The 14,893-nt window shown below is 37.0% G+C and overlaps 1 protein-coding gene across 1 annotated transcript; it reads left to right on the forward strand.

The window, feature by feature from the left end:
* The first annotated feature begins 12,557 nt into the window (after positions 1-12,557).
* LOC146004136 (uncharacterized) lies at positions 12,558-13,967 on the forward strand. Its single transcript, XM_083142803.1, has one exon. It carries the CDS (start codon positions 12,558-12,560, stop codon positions 13,965-13,967), a length of 1,410 nt encoding a protein of 469 aa, XP_082998929.1.
* The last annotated feature ends 926 nt before the right edge of the window (positions 13,968-14,893 follow it).

Below are 14,893 nucleotides of genomic sequence, written 5' to 3' on the forward strand. Positions count from 1 at the left end.
TGTCTGTTTTTGCCACCCAGCTTCAAGAAATTGTGCAACAATACAAGAAACTTGTTGTGGACATAAAAATTAAGCCAGGCCATGATGATGTTGTTAGGACCATCAATGAGCACCTTGAATCTGTAACAAGCAGATTGCTTACAGCAGAAAAGGAAATAACAGGCATAATCGAGAATCCAAAACATACAGTAATTCTTGAATTGTACAGCATCCCCAACAAAGAATATGATTCTCCATTTACACCAGGTGGCAAAATATATATATGCTGTCCCCTGCACAATTTTATTACCAATTTTTTGTTGGGGGCACATTGAGACCAATCAAGATCAAATATTGGCTTCAACCACAGGCACACCACTACCCCACCTTATCAATAACAAATGCTGAGAACAAAGCAAAAATCACCAGTGTAGAGTTAGAGGATTTTACAGATCCCAATACATTAGAAACAGCCTATGCTGAAGATGATGGCTCTCTGGAATTTAAAATACAAATAGGGGACAAATTATATTTAGAAAATCCTGCAGTATCAGCTGCTGAACACCCCATAGTTGCAATATTCTTGTTTACATATTATGTCTAGACAAATTATTGTTGATGAATTACACAGACAAGCCAGACATAATTTTAAGAGACTCCCAGTAGTCACAAAGGGCATAGATGATTTATGGCAGAGCGACTTGATTGAAATGGCAAGTGAACAGTTGAAAAACTTAGACAAAATCAACAAGGGCTACAAGTATCTACTCACTGTAATAGATACATTTTCAAAATTTGCCTGGGCTGTGCCACTCAAATCCAAGACTGGAACATGTGTTACAGAAGCCATCAGGACAATCATCAATCAGAGTGGAAGATCACCGCGCTATTTGCAAACAGATAATGGCAAAGAATTTTATAATTCTGTGTTTCAACAATTTATTAAAAGCCAGGCAATAAAACATTATTCGAGTTACAGTGATCTCAAAGCCTCAATTGTAGAGAGATTCAACAAAACCCTAAAAAATCTTATGTATAAACAATTTACCCTCCAAGGTAATTATAAATGGATTAATATTCTTCCAGAACTTCTACATAAATATAACAACTCGGTCCATTCCACAATCAACATGAAACCCTCTGAAGTAACTTCATCTGATGAGCAAAAATTGATCAGCACTGTTTATTATCCTAAATACCAGCCAACAACAAGAAAGGCCAAATACAGGGTGGGTGATCAAGTAAGAATCAGCAAATATAAGCACTTATTCAAAAGAGGCTTTACAAGAAACTGGAGCACTGAATTATTTACAGTGGTTCAAGTTAAACCCGGGACCCTTAACACATATATAATAAAGGATCATCGAGGAGAAATTCTCAAAGGCAGATTCTATGAAGAAGAGCTCAGCAAAACTAAACAGCCTGACACATATCTCATAGAAAAAATCATCCGCAGAAAAGGCAACAAGTTATTTGTCAAATGGCTAGGACTTCCAGAACACAGCTGGATCGATGCAAACAAAATAATAATATGAGCACCTGGGATGTTATAAAAAGGCTGCCAGAACCTGAACAAGAGAATAAGAGAAATGGCAACTTGCTGCCTGATAATATTAGGTGTCTTATTGTTGGGCCATCTGCTTGTGGTAAAACTACACTAATGGTTGATAATTTTTTATTGGCACCCAACTGGTTAGACTGGAAAAACAGGCACTTGTATGTCTTCTCTAAGAGCTTGGAACAATTAAAATATCAGCAGCTGATGAAGCTATATGATGGATTGGATATTGCCACTTTTGAACCAGATGTTAAGCCACTCCATGAATGTTTTGATAATTCTGTTGTTGTGTTTGATGACATTATACTGGATAATCAAAACAAGGTTAGAAATTTTTTTACACAGGGGCGGCACAAAAACATTGATTGCTTCTACCTGGCACAGGCTTTTTCTAAAATTCCGAAGCAGCTGATCCGAGACAACAGCAATTTTATATGTGTGTTTCATCAAGATCATACCAACCTCAAACACATACATGATGAATATGTAGGTGGGGACTTGAGCTACAATGACTTCTCCAAGTTTTGCAGTAGGTGCTGGAACCAGGACAGTTATGGGTTTGTCACAATTGATATGACAAGAAAACCCAGTAGTGGCAAATACAGAAATAAAATCAACAATTTTCTAGACATTGAAACATATATAAATAACCATGAAAAGGCCAATCATTGATGATCTTAAATTAAAAGATTATCTTGTAAAAAGATTTAAGGGATGGAAATCACAGAACCGAGGAATTTATGAACAACACAAACAAACAGAACAGCCTATCATTGATGCTATTAGTGAATTAGGTAAAAATATCAAAACTGTTACAGAGCAAAATCAAAATTTGATCACAGAGCTTGTACCTGTAGCTGCAAGGAACATATTAGATTATCCAATCACCCCACTTTCCAGTATTCATACACCTAGTCCTGTTGCTCCTCGAAGAATTGAAGCTACACAGGATCCTATTGAATTGGGTCTTCTTGCTCAAAAATATTTAAGCACACCTAAAGACAACAAAGATGAGGTCTTTGGCTTATATGCTGACACAGAGCGTGATGGTAGCATCATACATAGAATTGGCAATTTCAGAGTAACATTTATGGGAGATGATATAATTGTTTATTCAGAATCTCATCTTGGACAAAGAGGTGGTTTTGTTAAATATCCCGGCACACCTGGGTTGTGGGAACTGATGACTAGAAAAAGGCCTGGCAGCTATACAGATCAAGATTATGAATATTACAAAGAAATATTAATAAAATCAGATGCTCTATACCAGAACAATGATCCCACACAAAAAAGAGTCAAGTCTAGCAGTGGGGCAAAATACAATAATTTAATCAAGCCCATATGGTCACAGATCAAGCTTGGCAGTGGAATCAAACAATACAACACCCTGCCTAAAGAATTTGTGTGGGTTGATGATGTCAGGAAACTTGTAGATAGGTTATTGGTGATAGCTGGGGAGGAAAATGCTGGCAACAACAATTTTTACAATGAAAAGGTTGGAATTATGGACATGATAAGCACAAAATTGTCTAATTTTATAGTGAATGACACTAAGGGGATTGGATATCTCATAAAAATTATTCATACTCTACCACCTAAATTTTGGAATATTTCTGAGGGTCGGGGCCTGGTTAATGACATTATAAACAAGCTGCCATTTGAACTACACATTCCAGGCTATCAGTATTGTGGTCCAGGCACAAAATTGGATCATAGATTAAACAGAGGGGATCCTGGTGTAAATCCCCTAGATGCTGCTTGTAGAGACCATGACACAGCATACAACACACATTCTGATCTTGACAAGAGACATGTTGCAGACAAGAAATTAGAAGAGGCTGCATTTGGTAGATTTGTAAGCAAAGATGCATCTTTGAGTGAAAAAATAGCAGCATTGGGAACCACCATAGCTATGAGCACCAAACAAAAATTGGGGTGGGGTTTGTGAATATGTATATAATAAACCTACAATGAAGGCCAAGGGTGTTATGTATCAAATACCTTATGCAGGTCTCAAATCTCTTAAAACTATTGATAGTCTTTTAACCAAAAAGCAGCGCAAGAAAAAAAGTTCTTGTCTTGCAAAGGAGCATGGTATGAAATTGTTGCTTAGCACCCCCCAATTAAAAAAATTACAACAATCAAGAAAAAAATCACATGTGGGGGATTTATATTTACCATCCCGGCCATCTTAGCTGCTCTCGGGGCTGTTGGGAGCTTGGCCGGGGGTTCAGCTGCAATAGCAAAAACAGTAATAGATGCCAAGAAAAATAGGGCAGAATTAGATGAGCAGAGGCGCCATAACCTGGCCATGGAGAAAAAAGGCAAAGGTGTTAAGAGAGCCATGAATAAGTTTAAAAAAAACAAGAGCCGCTTACAAACCAAGATATTGAAGCTTTAATCAAGCCACTGGGCATCAAAAATTTTAGAGGTGTGTACATGTCTGATTCTTTACCAGAACAACCACTCAACAAAGAGTGTGGCATTGTTAATTTGGATAAGTACAAAAATCAGGGCACTCACTGGATCTGTTATCTTAAATATTTAAACAATGAGGCATTTGTGTTTGATTCATTTGGAGGTGTTCCACCTGAAAATTTAATAAAATATCTAAATTCAGCTAATCTTTATTACAATAATGCCCGTGTTCAAAATTTCAAAGATGTTAATTGCGGACATTTGTGTTTATCTGTTCTTAGATATATGTCTCAAATAAATAAACCATCAATTGAAAATTTTCAAAAGGCCCTGTGGTATTTAAAACATCATGGGGGTATTCCATCTCACCAGCCAAAATTCAATATTGAAACTCAAATTGCATGATGATATAGTGTATCCCAAAACAATAGCTCTCAGAGCATTTTACGGCATGTACTTGATCCCTAATATTACACACCACAACAACAAAATTGCAGTAGGGGATCAAAAAATTGTCATCACTCCAGGGCAATATAATCTATCCACTCTAAATGCTCAATTACCCAGAGGTATAGTATTAACTCAAAATTCTGTCACTCACAGAGTAGAGATTGTATCTGCTACAGAAACAGTGGATCTGGGTACTATAGGAGAGCTGTTAGGCTTTGAGAACAACACAAAACTTGAACCGGCCATCAAACACACTGCTATTAATATACCTAAATTCTTAGCCATAGAGACTCTGAATATTCACTGTAATGTGGCTGAGGGTATGATCACCAAATCAAATGGCATAGGCACTCACAAACAAACTGGCATCATTGCAACATTTAAACCTAATTCTGAATTTATGGAGCCAATCATCTACACTCCATCCCCTACATTATATTTTCCTGTGTGCCATAATAGAATAGATAACATTGAGTTGATGGTCACTAATGAAAAAGAAGAATTAGTTGATTTTGCTGGAGCCACAACAACTGCAATCATAGAGATTAATATTTAAATAAAAATACATACAAAAAAAATGGAAAATATTGAGAGTTATGAGCTACAATCATTCCCCCCAAACAGGAGGACATTTGCAAATTTAAATCAACCCAACACAGAAATTGAGGTTGATCTTGATGTAGGGGATGGCTTTATACACCCCCACAGAGCAGATCTATACATCAAATTTGATGTTGTAAAGCTCGATGGAACAGATTATCCGGCAAATTCAAATATAAGATTGGTTGATAATTTTGTGCCGCATCTATTCTCTGAAATTGAGATCAGAAAGCATGGTGTTGTTATAATCAGAGTGGATTATCCCGGCATTACCTCCACAGCTTTGGCCACACTAAAATTATCCAAAACCGAGGCTTCTTACTACAAAATAGGTGGATTTGAGGCTGGTGATAAAATTATATCTAAGAGCCACACAGTGCTGTTCCCTATGCGCCTGTTGCCAGGATTCTTCTCAGATTACAAAGATATTATGTGGAAGGGTGGTTTAAGAATCACATTTAGAAGAGCTGCCAATGATAATAATGCTTTGATGAGGTACAGTACATTAAACTCTACAGGGGAAGCTCTGCCTAATACCCTACCAGATGCAGGCAAATGCATTATTCAGACTATGGAGTTAAGAATCCCGGTTGTTGAATATGAAGCCAGTTATGCTCTTAAATACAAAGCAGATATAATAAAAAATCCACAGATTCCTTTACAATTTTATACATATCAATGTGTACAGAAGCCTGCAACTGGTACTTATTATGAGTTTGATGCTACAAATTCATTCTCCAGTATACAATATGACATGCCGGATTTTGTGGTGGTACTGTTTCAGACTGGTGCCCGGTTCGCTCAACGCGCGTTAAATTTTAAAGAAGCGTTAAATCAAGTTAACGCTACATTAGCACATTGAGGCATTTCTCCAACCTTCGTTAAGGCTAACAGACCTCTAATGTCGTCGTTAAATCTAAAGGCACTCTTTTGCTTCATTAAAGTGTTTAACAGCGCGTTGTGCTGTGTCGGAAATAAGATGGCGAAATTGCGTATGCCAGCTGTTGTGTTGAAAGGTTGTCCCAAACCGATCTGAACACATTATTTGCATACCGTTGCAAAACACACTAGTTCGATTTCTTTCTACAGCAAAAATAATTTTTCCATTTCGTATTTCATATTATAAATTCGTACTGAAAATCAGAAATCACATGTAAGTTAAATGAGAAATATCGTATCAATGTACTTTTTAAGTTTTGTCAATAATGGCATCGTGATCATCACACATTATTCAAATTTTATTAATTTTGCCTGTCGAGCCAAAAATATATGCTTATAGTTAATTATACGAACTTGATGTTTTTAAAATGCATATTGGGCTTCCACCTTCAATGCACTGTAACCATAAACACAAAATATCGCATGACTTTTTAAAATAATGTAACCTCCTTTTACATATTTCAATTTGTATAAAGTGAAGTCATTCACCAAAATATTCGGTGTCGTCGTCCACGCCGTTTTCCAGTGGATCACATAGAAACTGGAGAAAGTCGTGGTTTCTTGTGTTTATGCTTATGTCTGCTTATAAATACCATTCCAATTTTATGTTGCTTTTTAAACTGGAAAACGTAAGAGATAAAATTAAAATGAAGCAACTGTCCTAGAAAGAGGCAATACACGTCCTGTACTCTCATTTAATGTCAAATAAATTTGTGACATTACACAATGTAGCCTGCAATTTTTCAAAGTAGTAGGGAATTGTTCTTTCGAACTTTTCAAATTAATTTCCACCTACTCCAATTAACATAATGGAAAAAATGATTTTGCAGTGACGAGAATGCTCGACGTAAATGTTCATCATTCTATATTCTAAATCACAAGCGGCTAGGGACAGCTGTAGCAAACTGAAGATGCTAAAAGCACCAAACCTCACCAGCCTAACCTAACCAAGTACAGAAATAAAGAAAACCTGCCTAACCTATTTACTTATTTAGCACGTAGCTGTACGTAAGTACTGTAGAATAAAACATGTTGTTTAATATAACGTGAGACTTAATATAATCACAAAATCAAAACAATTATTATGCAGTATATTGAAAATGGGCTGACATATAACGGTGCAAATATAAATTAAATCGTATTCATAAGAAACTGAAAGAGCACTTAAAAATTGAAAAAAAAAATAACCGTTACATGTACAAGGTACATTTACGAACGACTATCATCTCATCGCGTAATATAGCTTACATATGTTGTTTCATTAAGAAAAAAAGCTTGAGGTCCTAAGCAGTTTCAAGTATATAGTTTCGTGCATGGACATTGTAACATTTTGACATTGTGCAGTGACATAAAACACACTACCATCCATTCGGAAATTATTCCTTGTACATACGTACAAGTGGTAATGATATTGTCTCAGTGCACTTGTTATATGTTTTACAAGTAATGATAAATTAAATGTAAAATATCATATTAATCAACCGTTCCATGTACAAGGTACATTTTCTGAATGACTACAATTTCATCACATAATGAATAACCGAACATATTGTAAAGAACCGTACTACACATGTATGTTTCATTAAGGAAAAAAGCTTCAGGTCCTAAGCAGTTAAAAGGTGTTGTCGTTTCGTGCATGGAAATTGTAAGAGTATACATATTTGTTTCAAAAACACGCTACCATCCATTCGGAAATTTTTCCTTGTACATACGTACAAGTGGTAATGGTACTGTCTAACAGTGCACTGTTTTTTTGTTTTTTTTTTACCAGTTATGATAAATCAAATGTAAAATATCATATTAATCAACCATTCCATGTACAAGGTACATTTTCTGAATGACTACAATTTCATCACATAATGAATAACCAAACATAATGTAAAGTACATGTATGTTTCATTAAGAAAAAAGCTTAATCCTAACCTGTTTCTGGTAATGTAGGTACGTGCATGGACATTGTAAAAGTATGCATATTTGTTTGTAAAACACACTACCACGCATTCGGAAATTATTCTTTGCACGGTACGTTCGTACAAGTGGTGAGGATACTGTCTAACAGTGTACTTGTCCTTTTTACCATTTATGATAAATCAAAATATAAAATATCGTATTGTATTATATACGTATATTTTTTCTTTGAAAAATATTTGTACGAAACAAAAACACAACCATTCAGAAACGTCGCTTGTGCATATGCATGAACGGTAATCATACTGATAAACATTTTACGTGCCTTCTTTTTTTGTCAGTGAATATTTGGAAACAGTAGATTTCTTGTTTGCAATGCCACATTCACATCAATGCCAATAGAAGTGACTTGTTGCAATATTTACATATTTAATTGCCATGGCACAGTAAGTTAAGTTACGCATGGCGTACATTTCGTGAAATGTTCTCTTTTGTTGAGGAAAATTATTATAGCAAACACACGTTCATTTCCACCTTTAGGCCTCTTTTGCAATGTCATTTTAATATAATTAAATTTATCAAACTTCAAACAGATAACCCTAACCTAGAACAGTAGTTTTTATTTATATATTTATGATCTTGTATTTGCAGTCGGTAGGCACTCATTTAAATCTAACTTAAGATATTACAATGTAACTGTTAATCCTAATACATAACATTTTCGGTGTGCGGACGTAAATACCTAACTAACATTCATTTCTTAAACATATATGTATGTGTTACACGTTACTTTATTTATTTTTGTTCCTGGGATTTCATACAAAAAAGCCCAATTCCGCTTACGCACAGTCTACTGTCAACGGTGCAACCAATGAAAACGTTGCATTTCTCGTATCAAAGTATGAGAATAGCAAGGCATCAAAGCAAAATGTCTCTAACATGGCGTTAGTTAACGGGCCTGTAAAATCGCTTGAGCGAACATTAAAAGTTTAACAGGCTGCTAAGATTTTAGTGATGCGTTAACTATCAACTCGTTAAGAACGTTTTAAAGATGGTTGAGCGAACCGGGCATGGAAGACACAATAATCAGGAAAAAAATTCAAGTAGATTTGATAACTGCAACATCAAGAACATATATCTTAAAAATGGCAGAAATGAGGTATTCCCTAGAGAAAATTATAATTTAGACATTTCCAAGGATGATTTCCTTAAATTATATGAAGCATTTACAGCATACAAAAGGGTCACTACTGGCAATACTGACATGTATTACACACCAGATGAATTCAAAGCACAGAGACCCATGTTTGTCATCAACACTTCAAAAAGGAAACAAGTTGTGGTTAATGACAGGACAAACATTAAAATTATCTGTGAATTCCACGATACACTCCCTGATGACACTATATGTAGTGTTATTCTCATAGGGGAAAAATCATATGTTTATGATGTAAGAAATGAGAGAGTCACAGAGCAATTCTAGAAAATCTCTGCATATTACATTGTTTTAATATTAGATAAGCAAATTGAACCTGGTATCCAATTGAACTTAAACCGGAAGTAAATATGTATGGGTGTGTGGGTGTGGGTGTGGGTCTATCTTAGCTTAGTTTTAAGTGTATCCAAAAAAATATCAAGAGGGGCATATTTTTAACAGGATTATGGACAACAATCTCACAGAAGTGCCTTTTGTAAGTGTAGGCAAATCAATCTGAGGGGGGTCATACTTTCTCAGGAACTTCCCGAGGGCATTTTTACAAAAATCTTGGATTAGACGGGGTTCCACACTTGAGCAAAAAACTCATATGGGCATGTTTAGCTTGTTTTAAGTGTAGGCAAATCTGCCTGAGGGGGGTTCATACTTTCTCGCCCCAGTAATATTGTATTTTACACTACTTCCTACACATGTATATATAGTTTTCTAATGTATCTTAAAAATATTTTTTTTACAGCATACGGAAACTTATATATTGAACGACCCACGTATATAATGTATATGTAGCTATTTTGGCGTGTTTAAAATCAGCTGTGGTTAAGCTGTCGTCCACATTTTTCTTTAGTTTTATCTTTTCTACTTTTTTCGATTTTCGTTTTAGTTATGTCAGTTCTAACCTAACATAACCTAACTTAGCCACACTTAACCTAACCTTTGTCGTGTAGGTTGTCTAGAGTATCGTTGTAAATCTTGGTAATTGGCGTGTCTTCCTTTCCAACCCTTTTCTTCGCCTCTTGCATACGCTTCTTCACATCTGACTGAGCATCATTCGGGACTCCACAAACTCTTTTGATTTTAAGTTCAAGCGTTTTCCTTGAAGTGGTACGTTTTGTCGCGGAGTAAATATTTTGAAGGTAGGTGTTTATCTGAGTGGTACGTTTCGTCGCGAAAACCCAAGTGGTACGTTTTGTCGCTGGTATGTACGTTCTGTCGGGACACCGCATGTGACTCAACACGAGATCAAGAATTACACACACACACACACACACACACACACACATTATGTATGTATGTATGTATATATATATATATATATATATATATATATATATATATAGTGTATAGTGTGTGTGTGTGTTTTTGTCTGTGAGTGAAGGTAGGTAGGTAGGTAGAGTGGAAGCCTTTGGTAATATTTTGCGGGGGGGGGGGGGGGCAGGATTTGTAGATCCGGCAATGGGTACTAGCATGAAGGTACACAGCGGGACGTGGAGGTAGGGCTCCACACATTCACGATCTCGGCCTTCTAATTATAAAGTTAATTGCTTAATATCTACGAACACCATCTTCCTCAGTAGCAACGTTAAGAAAAGGTAAAAGCATTATTTAGACCTACGCCTTAATTTCACAATCTAAGCAAAAGTTGCCGGCTCCCGTGGCGGAGTGGTTAGCATATCGCGCTACGACGCCAGGGGTCCCGGTTCGCCTAGCCAGGGCATGGATATTTGTGAATGTTCATTCATCAATTTCATCATACCATTACTCATCTTCGCAAATTAGCCAAAAGTTTCACAAAAAGCGAAGTAAAATAAAGCAAATCAATCAATCAATCTAAGCGAAAGTTGAAATAATTAAATCGATGTTTTTGCTTCTTACGAAATGGAACAGTTTCGAAATGTACGCGCATTTGACTATTTATTTTAAATACATAATGTTTTGTGTTAAAAGTTAAGGGGAAAAAAACAATGATATACGCGTAGCACTGCTTGTTTGCAGAAGCGCTATGGTAAAGGGCCACTTGCCCCCATTTCGAATTTATTTTACTGAAGCAAAGAATACAATATCATAAATTCCCCCTCTATTTTCTTACTTAAAATTTCATTAGAAATTATTCCCAGTAGCCGTCACCTAGACCCTCTTAATACTGAGTCTGTTTCTTTCATAGCGGACCTTTGAATGATTTTCCTTGAACTACCGAGTTCTGTAGAAGATATTCTTACATTGTTTACTTCTAAATATCCAAAGTCATATTAATTTCTATTAATATTCTTCACTTGGTGGACTGCATACTGCTTTCGTGTTAGTTCGATTGCTTCCTTACGGATTTGTAGTCACCAAAACCCTTTTAAAATAGCATAGTGATATTTTCTGTTACTTTTGGCCAGGGGCGGCATAAGGGTCGGGCGACCTGGGGCGCCAAACGGGCGTGTCCTCCTTGAATAGCACCAAAACCTTAATATTTAACATAAGCATGGTTATTTGTTTCAAAAAGAGTTGTTACAAAGCAGATATTTCAATAACAAAAGATGGAAAGAAAGTAGTTTCAAAAAAGAATCATAGATGGCAGCACACAATAAAAAAATATAAATTAATTCTTGGCGGATAAATATTGATTTAATTAAAGTAGAAATGTGATAGAAAACACGTTGAAAGGATGAAAATGATGCATAAAAAATAGTTATTAGATTATAAGGAAAATAGAAGTGTTTTTCATCATTCAACAAGTTAAAGGGTCAATTGTTTGGCACACATGCAGAAGTATTCAACGAAGATTAGGACTCCAAAGCACATTGGTATAATCCTTCCAGAGAAGAAATCTTGGAATTACTGCCATAAAACATACATTGCAAAATCATGTAGCAATATAAACTGAGAGCTTTGTGTTATTTTGATACCAAGTGCATACCTAGATATTAACAGTAATCCTTAAATTATTTAAAAATAAGGCTATCATTTTTGTCGTAAAACAATAAATATATAACATGGTCAAGATTTTAGTGGGAGTGGCTCAGTGGAAAGTTGGGGGAGCCAAAAATCCACATCGGACGGATAAAAAAAAATTACGTTCAGTGGTCCATGATTTTGGCTAATCGCGACGATGATGAATTATAGAGGCAAAAATGAGAAGGCAAAAATTATCACCCTGGTCATTAGGTTAATCGCGAGAACAAAGGAAAAGGACCAAGAAAAGGACCACCCTGACATTCACCTGAAGGGACTGGAGAAAAGCACAGAAAACTCCTTTACGTGTTAATATCAATGAAGGAATGTAATGAAGTTACTCATATCGAAATGCGTAGATACAGCTCACCGCTCACGAGAAGATCCCTAAATGAGGGTTGAGGACGAGCTGAGGGTCAGGGGAAGACCGGTCTATTTGCAGATTCTAGGGGTAGCAGGAAGTCTTCCGCTGCGGTCATTGTTGTTGTGGAAGTGCTTTTGCGTGGGTGTTTCATTGTGATTTTGCGTGGTGTTCGTGGTGTTGTAAGAGTTATGGCAGGTGTAAGGAGGAAAGGTGCTACTGTGCATAGTGAAGCGCGTAATATCGTCAGCAAAGTAATTGACTTTTGCGAATGTGAATCTGAAGAAAAGCAATATTTGCTGCCAATTACACAGAGCGCCAAGCGTGCGTCTGCAGCAACAGGTTTGTCGGAGCCGACAATCAAGAGGATTCGGAAAGAATCGCGTGAACGAAATGAGCGGTCACCGATGAGAAAACTAGTTTCCCCTGGAAAGATTAGGAAAAGGCCACCTCACCGTAATGTGACTCTCGATGATTTTGATATCAATGTAATCATGAATTCAATTCGTGACATGTACATAAGTGAAAAAAGTGTGCCGACCTGTGGTAAATTTTTGTCTGTCATACGACAAAAAATTAATTTCCCGTGGAAGGAGGATTCTTTGCGTCGTTTGATGAGAAGATCCGGCTTTGAATGGAAGACCTGCAGGAACAAAAGGACAATTTTAATGGAGAGACCGGACATTGTGACATGGCGGAGGAGATATTTACGTGCCATAAAACGATTTCGGGAAGAGAATCGCGCGCTTGTGTATGTTGACGAAACGGCTTTGGACACCAATCTAATATCAAACAAATGTTGGCAGTCAAATGATATTTCGGGTGTGATATCTAACGCAAGTTCTGCACATCGATTCATTGTTGTCCACGCAGGTTGCAGTAATGGGTTCATTCCCAATGCAAGCCTGATCTATAAAGCAGGCTGCTCCACAGGAGACTACCATGGGCAAATGAACAGTTCAAACTTTGAGAAGTGGCTGACAGAGAAGCTGGTCCCGAATATACCCCATCGGTCCGTTGTCATCATAGATAATGCTCCTTATCATACTGTGCAGGTGGATAAGGTTCCCTCGAGCTACAGCCTTAAGTCAGACATGGTAACGTGGCTGACAAATCATAACATCCCGTTCGACGCAAGCATGAGGAAAGTCGAATTGCACGAACTAATACAGGCTAATAAGCCACAAGAGAAAACCTTCCGTGTGGACAAGACACTGCAGCAGTATGGCCATACAGTACTCCGTTTACCACTTTATGCATGCGATTTGAACGCCATTGAATTAGCTTGGGCGAAAGTTAAAAAATATGTGCGGGATCATAATATATCGGGATCGCTGTCGGTATCCCAACTACATGATCTCACTGTACAGGGAATTGCATCTTGCAACCAAGAGGACTGGAAGGGGTACTGCGCGCACGTGGAAAAACTTGAGAAAGAGTACTGGGAAAAGGACGGACTTATGGAAGACGAGGTCGAAAGAATAATTATTTCTTTTGGAGGAGCAGAGGACAGCGACAGCGACAGTTCTTTAGAAAGCACCATAAGCTGCAATGAAGAGGATGATGGGGAGGATGATGATCTGGCAAAACCTCTTTCATAAATGCAGTAAGTTTGGCCAATTTTGATTTTCTTTATTAAGTTTTGAGTTATGAATTTGTTTATTTCTCATTGGTTGTTTTTTTTCCTATCTTCAGTGTACAGCATATTTTTGTACTGCGTATCCTGTACATTATTCAGCCGTGTAGTGTCGGAAACGTTGGAATAAAATAAATGATCAACAATGTCGATATGAAACAATCAGCCCGAAAATTTTCATGGCCAACCTAGACCGACAAAGTAATGTTTACCATTGTTGCATTTGTAGTTTTGCACATTGTAAGTGCAAATAAACATTCTCGCTTTCGCAATTCTTTTTTTCTTTACCATTTTCTTCGAACGCCAGTGCTGTAATAGCCAATTCCGTCGTTGAAAATATCTTAAACATTGTAGTTAGTACAATCGGCAGGCTCTTTATTTAAAAAAAATAATTAGAAAATCAGAGTACGCTGTCAAGAAATCAACACCAGATTGACGATGATTATACCTTGACCGCTAATGTGGATACCCCCTGACCGAGCGTGGACAGTGATTTGAGCGTTGCTTGAGAGTAGATGACATTCAAGCCTTACAGCTTACAGCGAGACGACAGCGCTTGTTTCTGACCCAGGGTGCACTCCCCCAACCCTAATAGTGGAGTCGCCTGCCGCTACGTCACTCGACTTCCGGCAGGGATCTTCTCCTGAGCGGTGAGCTGTACAGCCTAACATTATCTGTTCTATTCTGCCACAATAATACATATACACATAAATTAGCACTCAGAAATATTTAACTTCTAACTCACGCCGTAAAGTTGACTGTTCTCCATTGCAGAATATCGAAAACTGAGGAAATTATATTTTCTATTACCAACAGATGAATACGAGTATAATCTTACTTCGGCTTACTTGCAGAAAACATAGCAACGGAATTTGATAACAATCGGTTACG

The sequence above is a fragment of the Lepisma saccharinum genome, chromosome 21 (genome assembly GCF_977018435.1).
Source record: "Lepisma saccharinum chromosome 21, izLepSacc3.1, whole genome shotgun sequence".
NCBI classification, from domain to species: domain Eukaryota; kingdom Metazoa; phylum Arthropoda; class Insecta; order Zygentoma; family Lepismatidae; genus Lepisma; species Lepisma saccharinum.

Bases quoted from the DNA above. Each gene is read 5' to 3' on its own strand.
- LOC146004136 (XM_083142803.1), top strand. From the start codon at position 12,558: ATGGCAGGTGTAAGGAGGAAAGGTGCTACTGTGCATAGTGAAGCGCGT.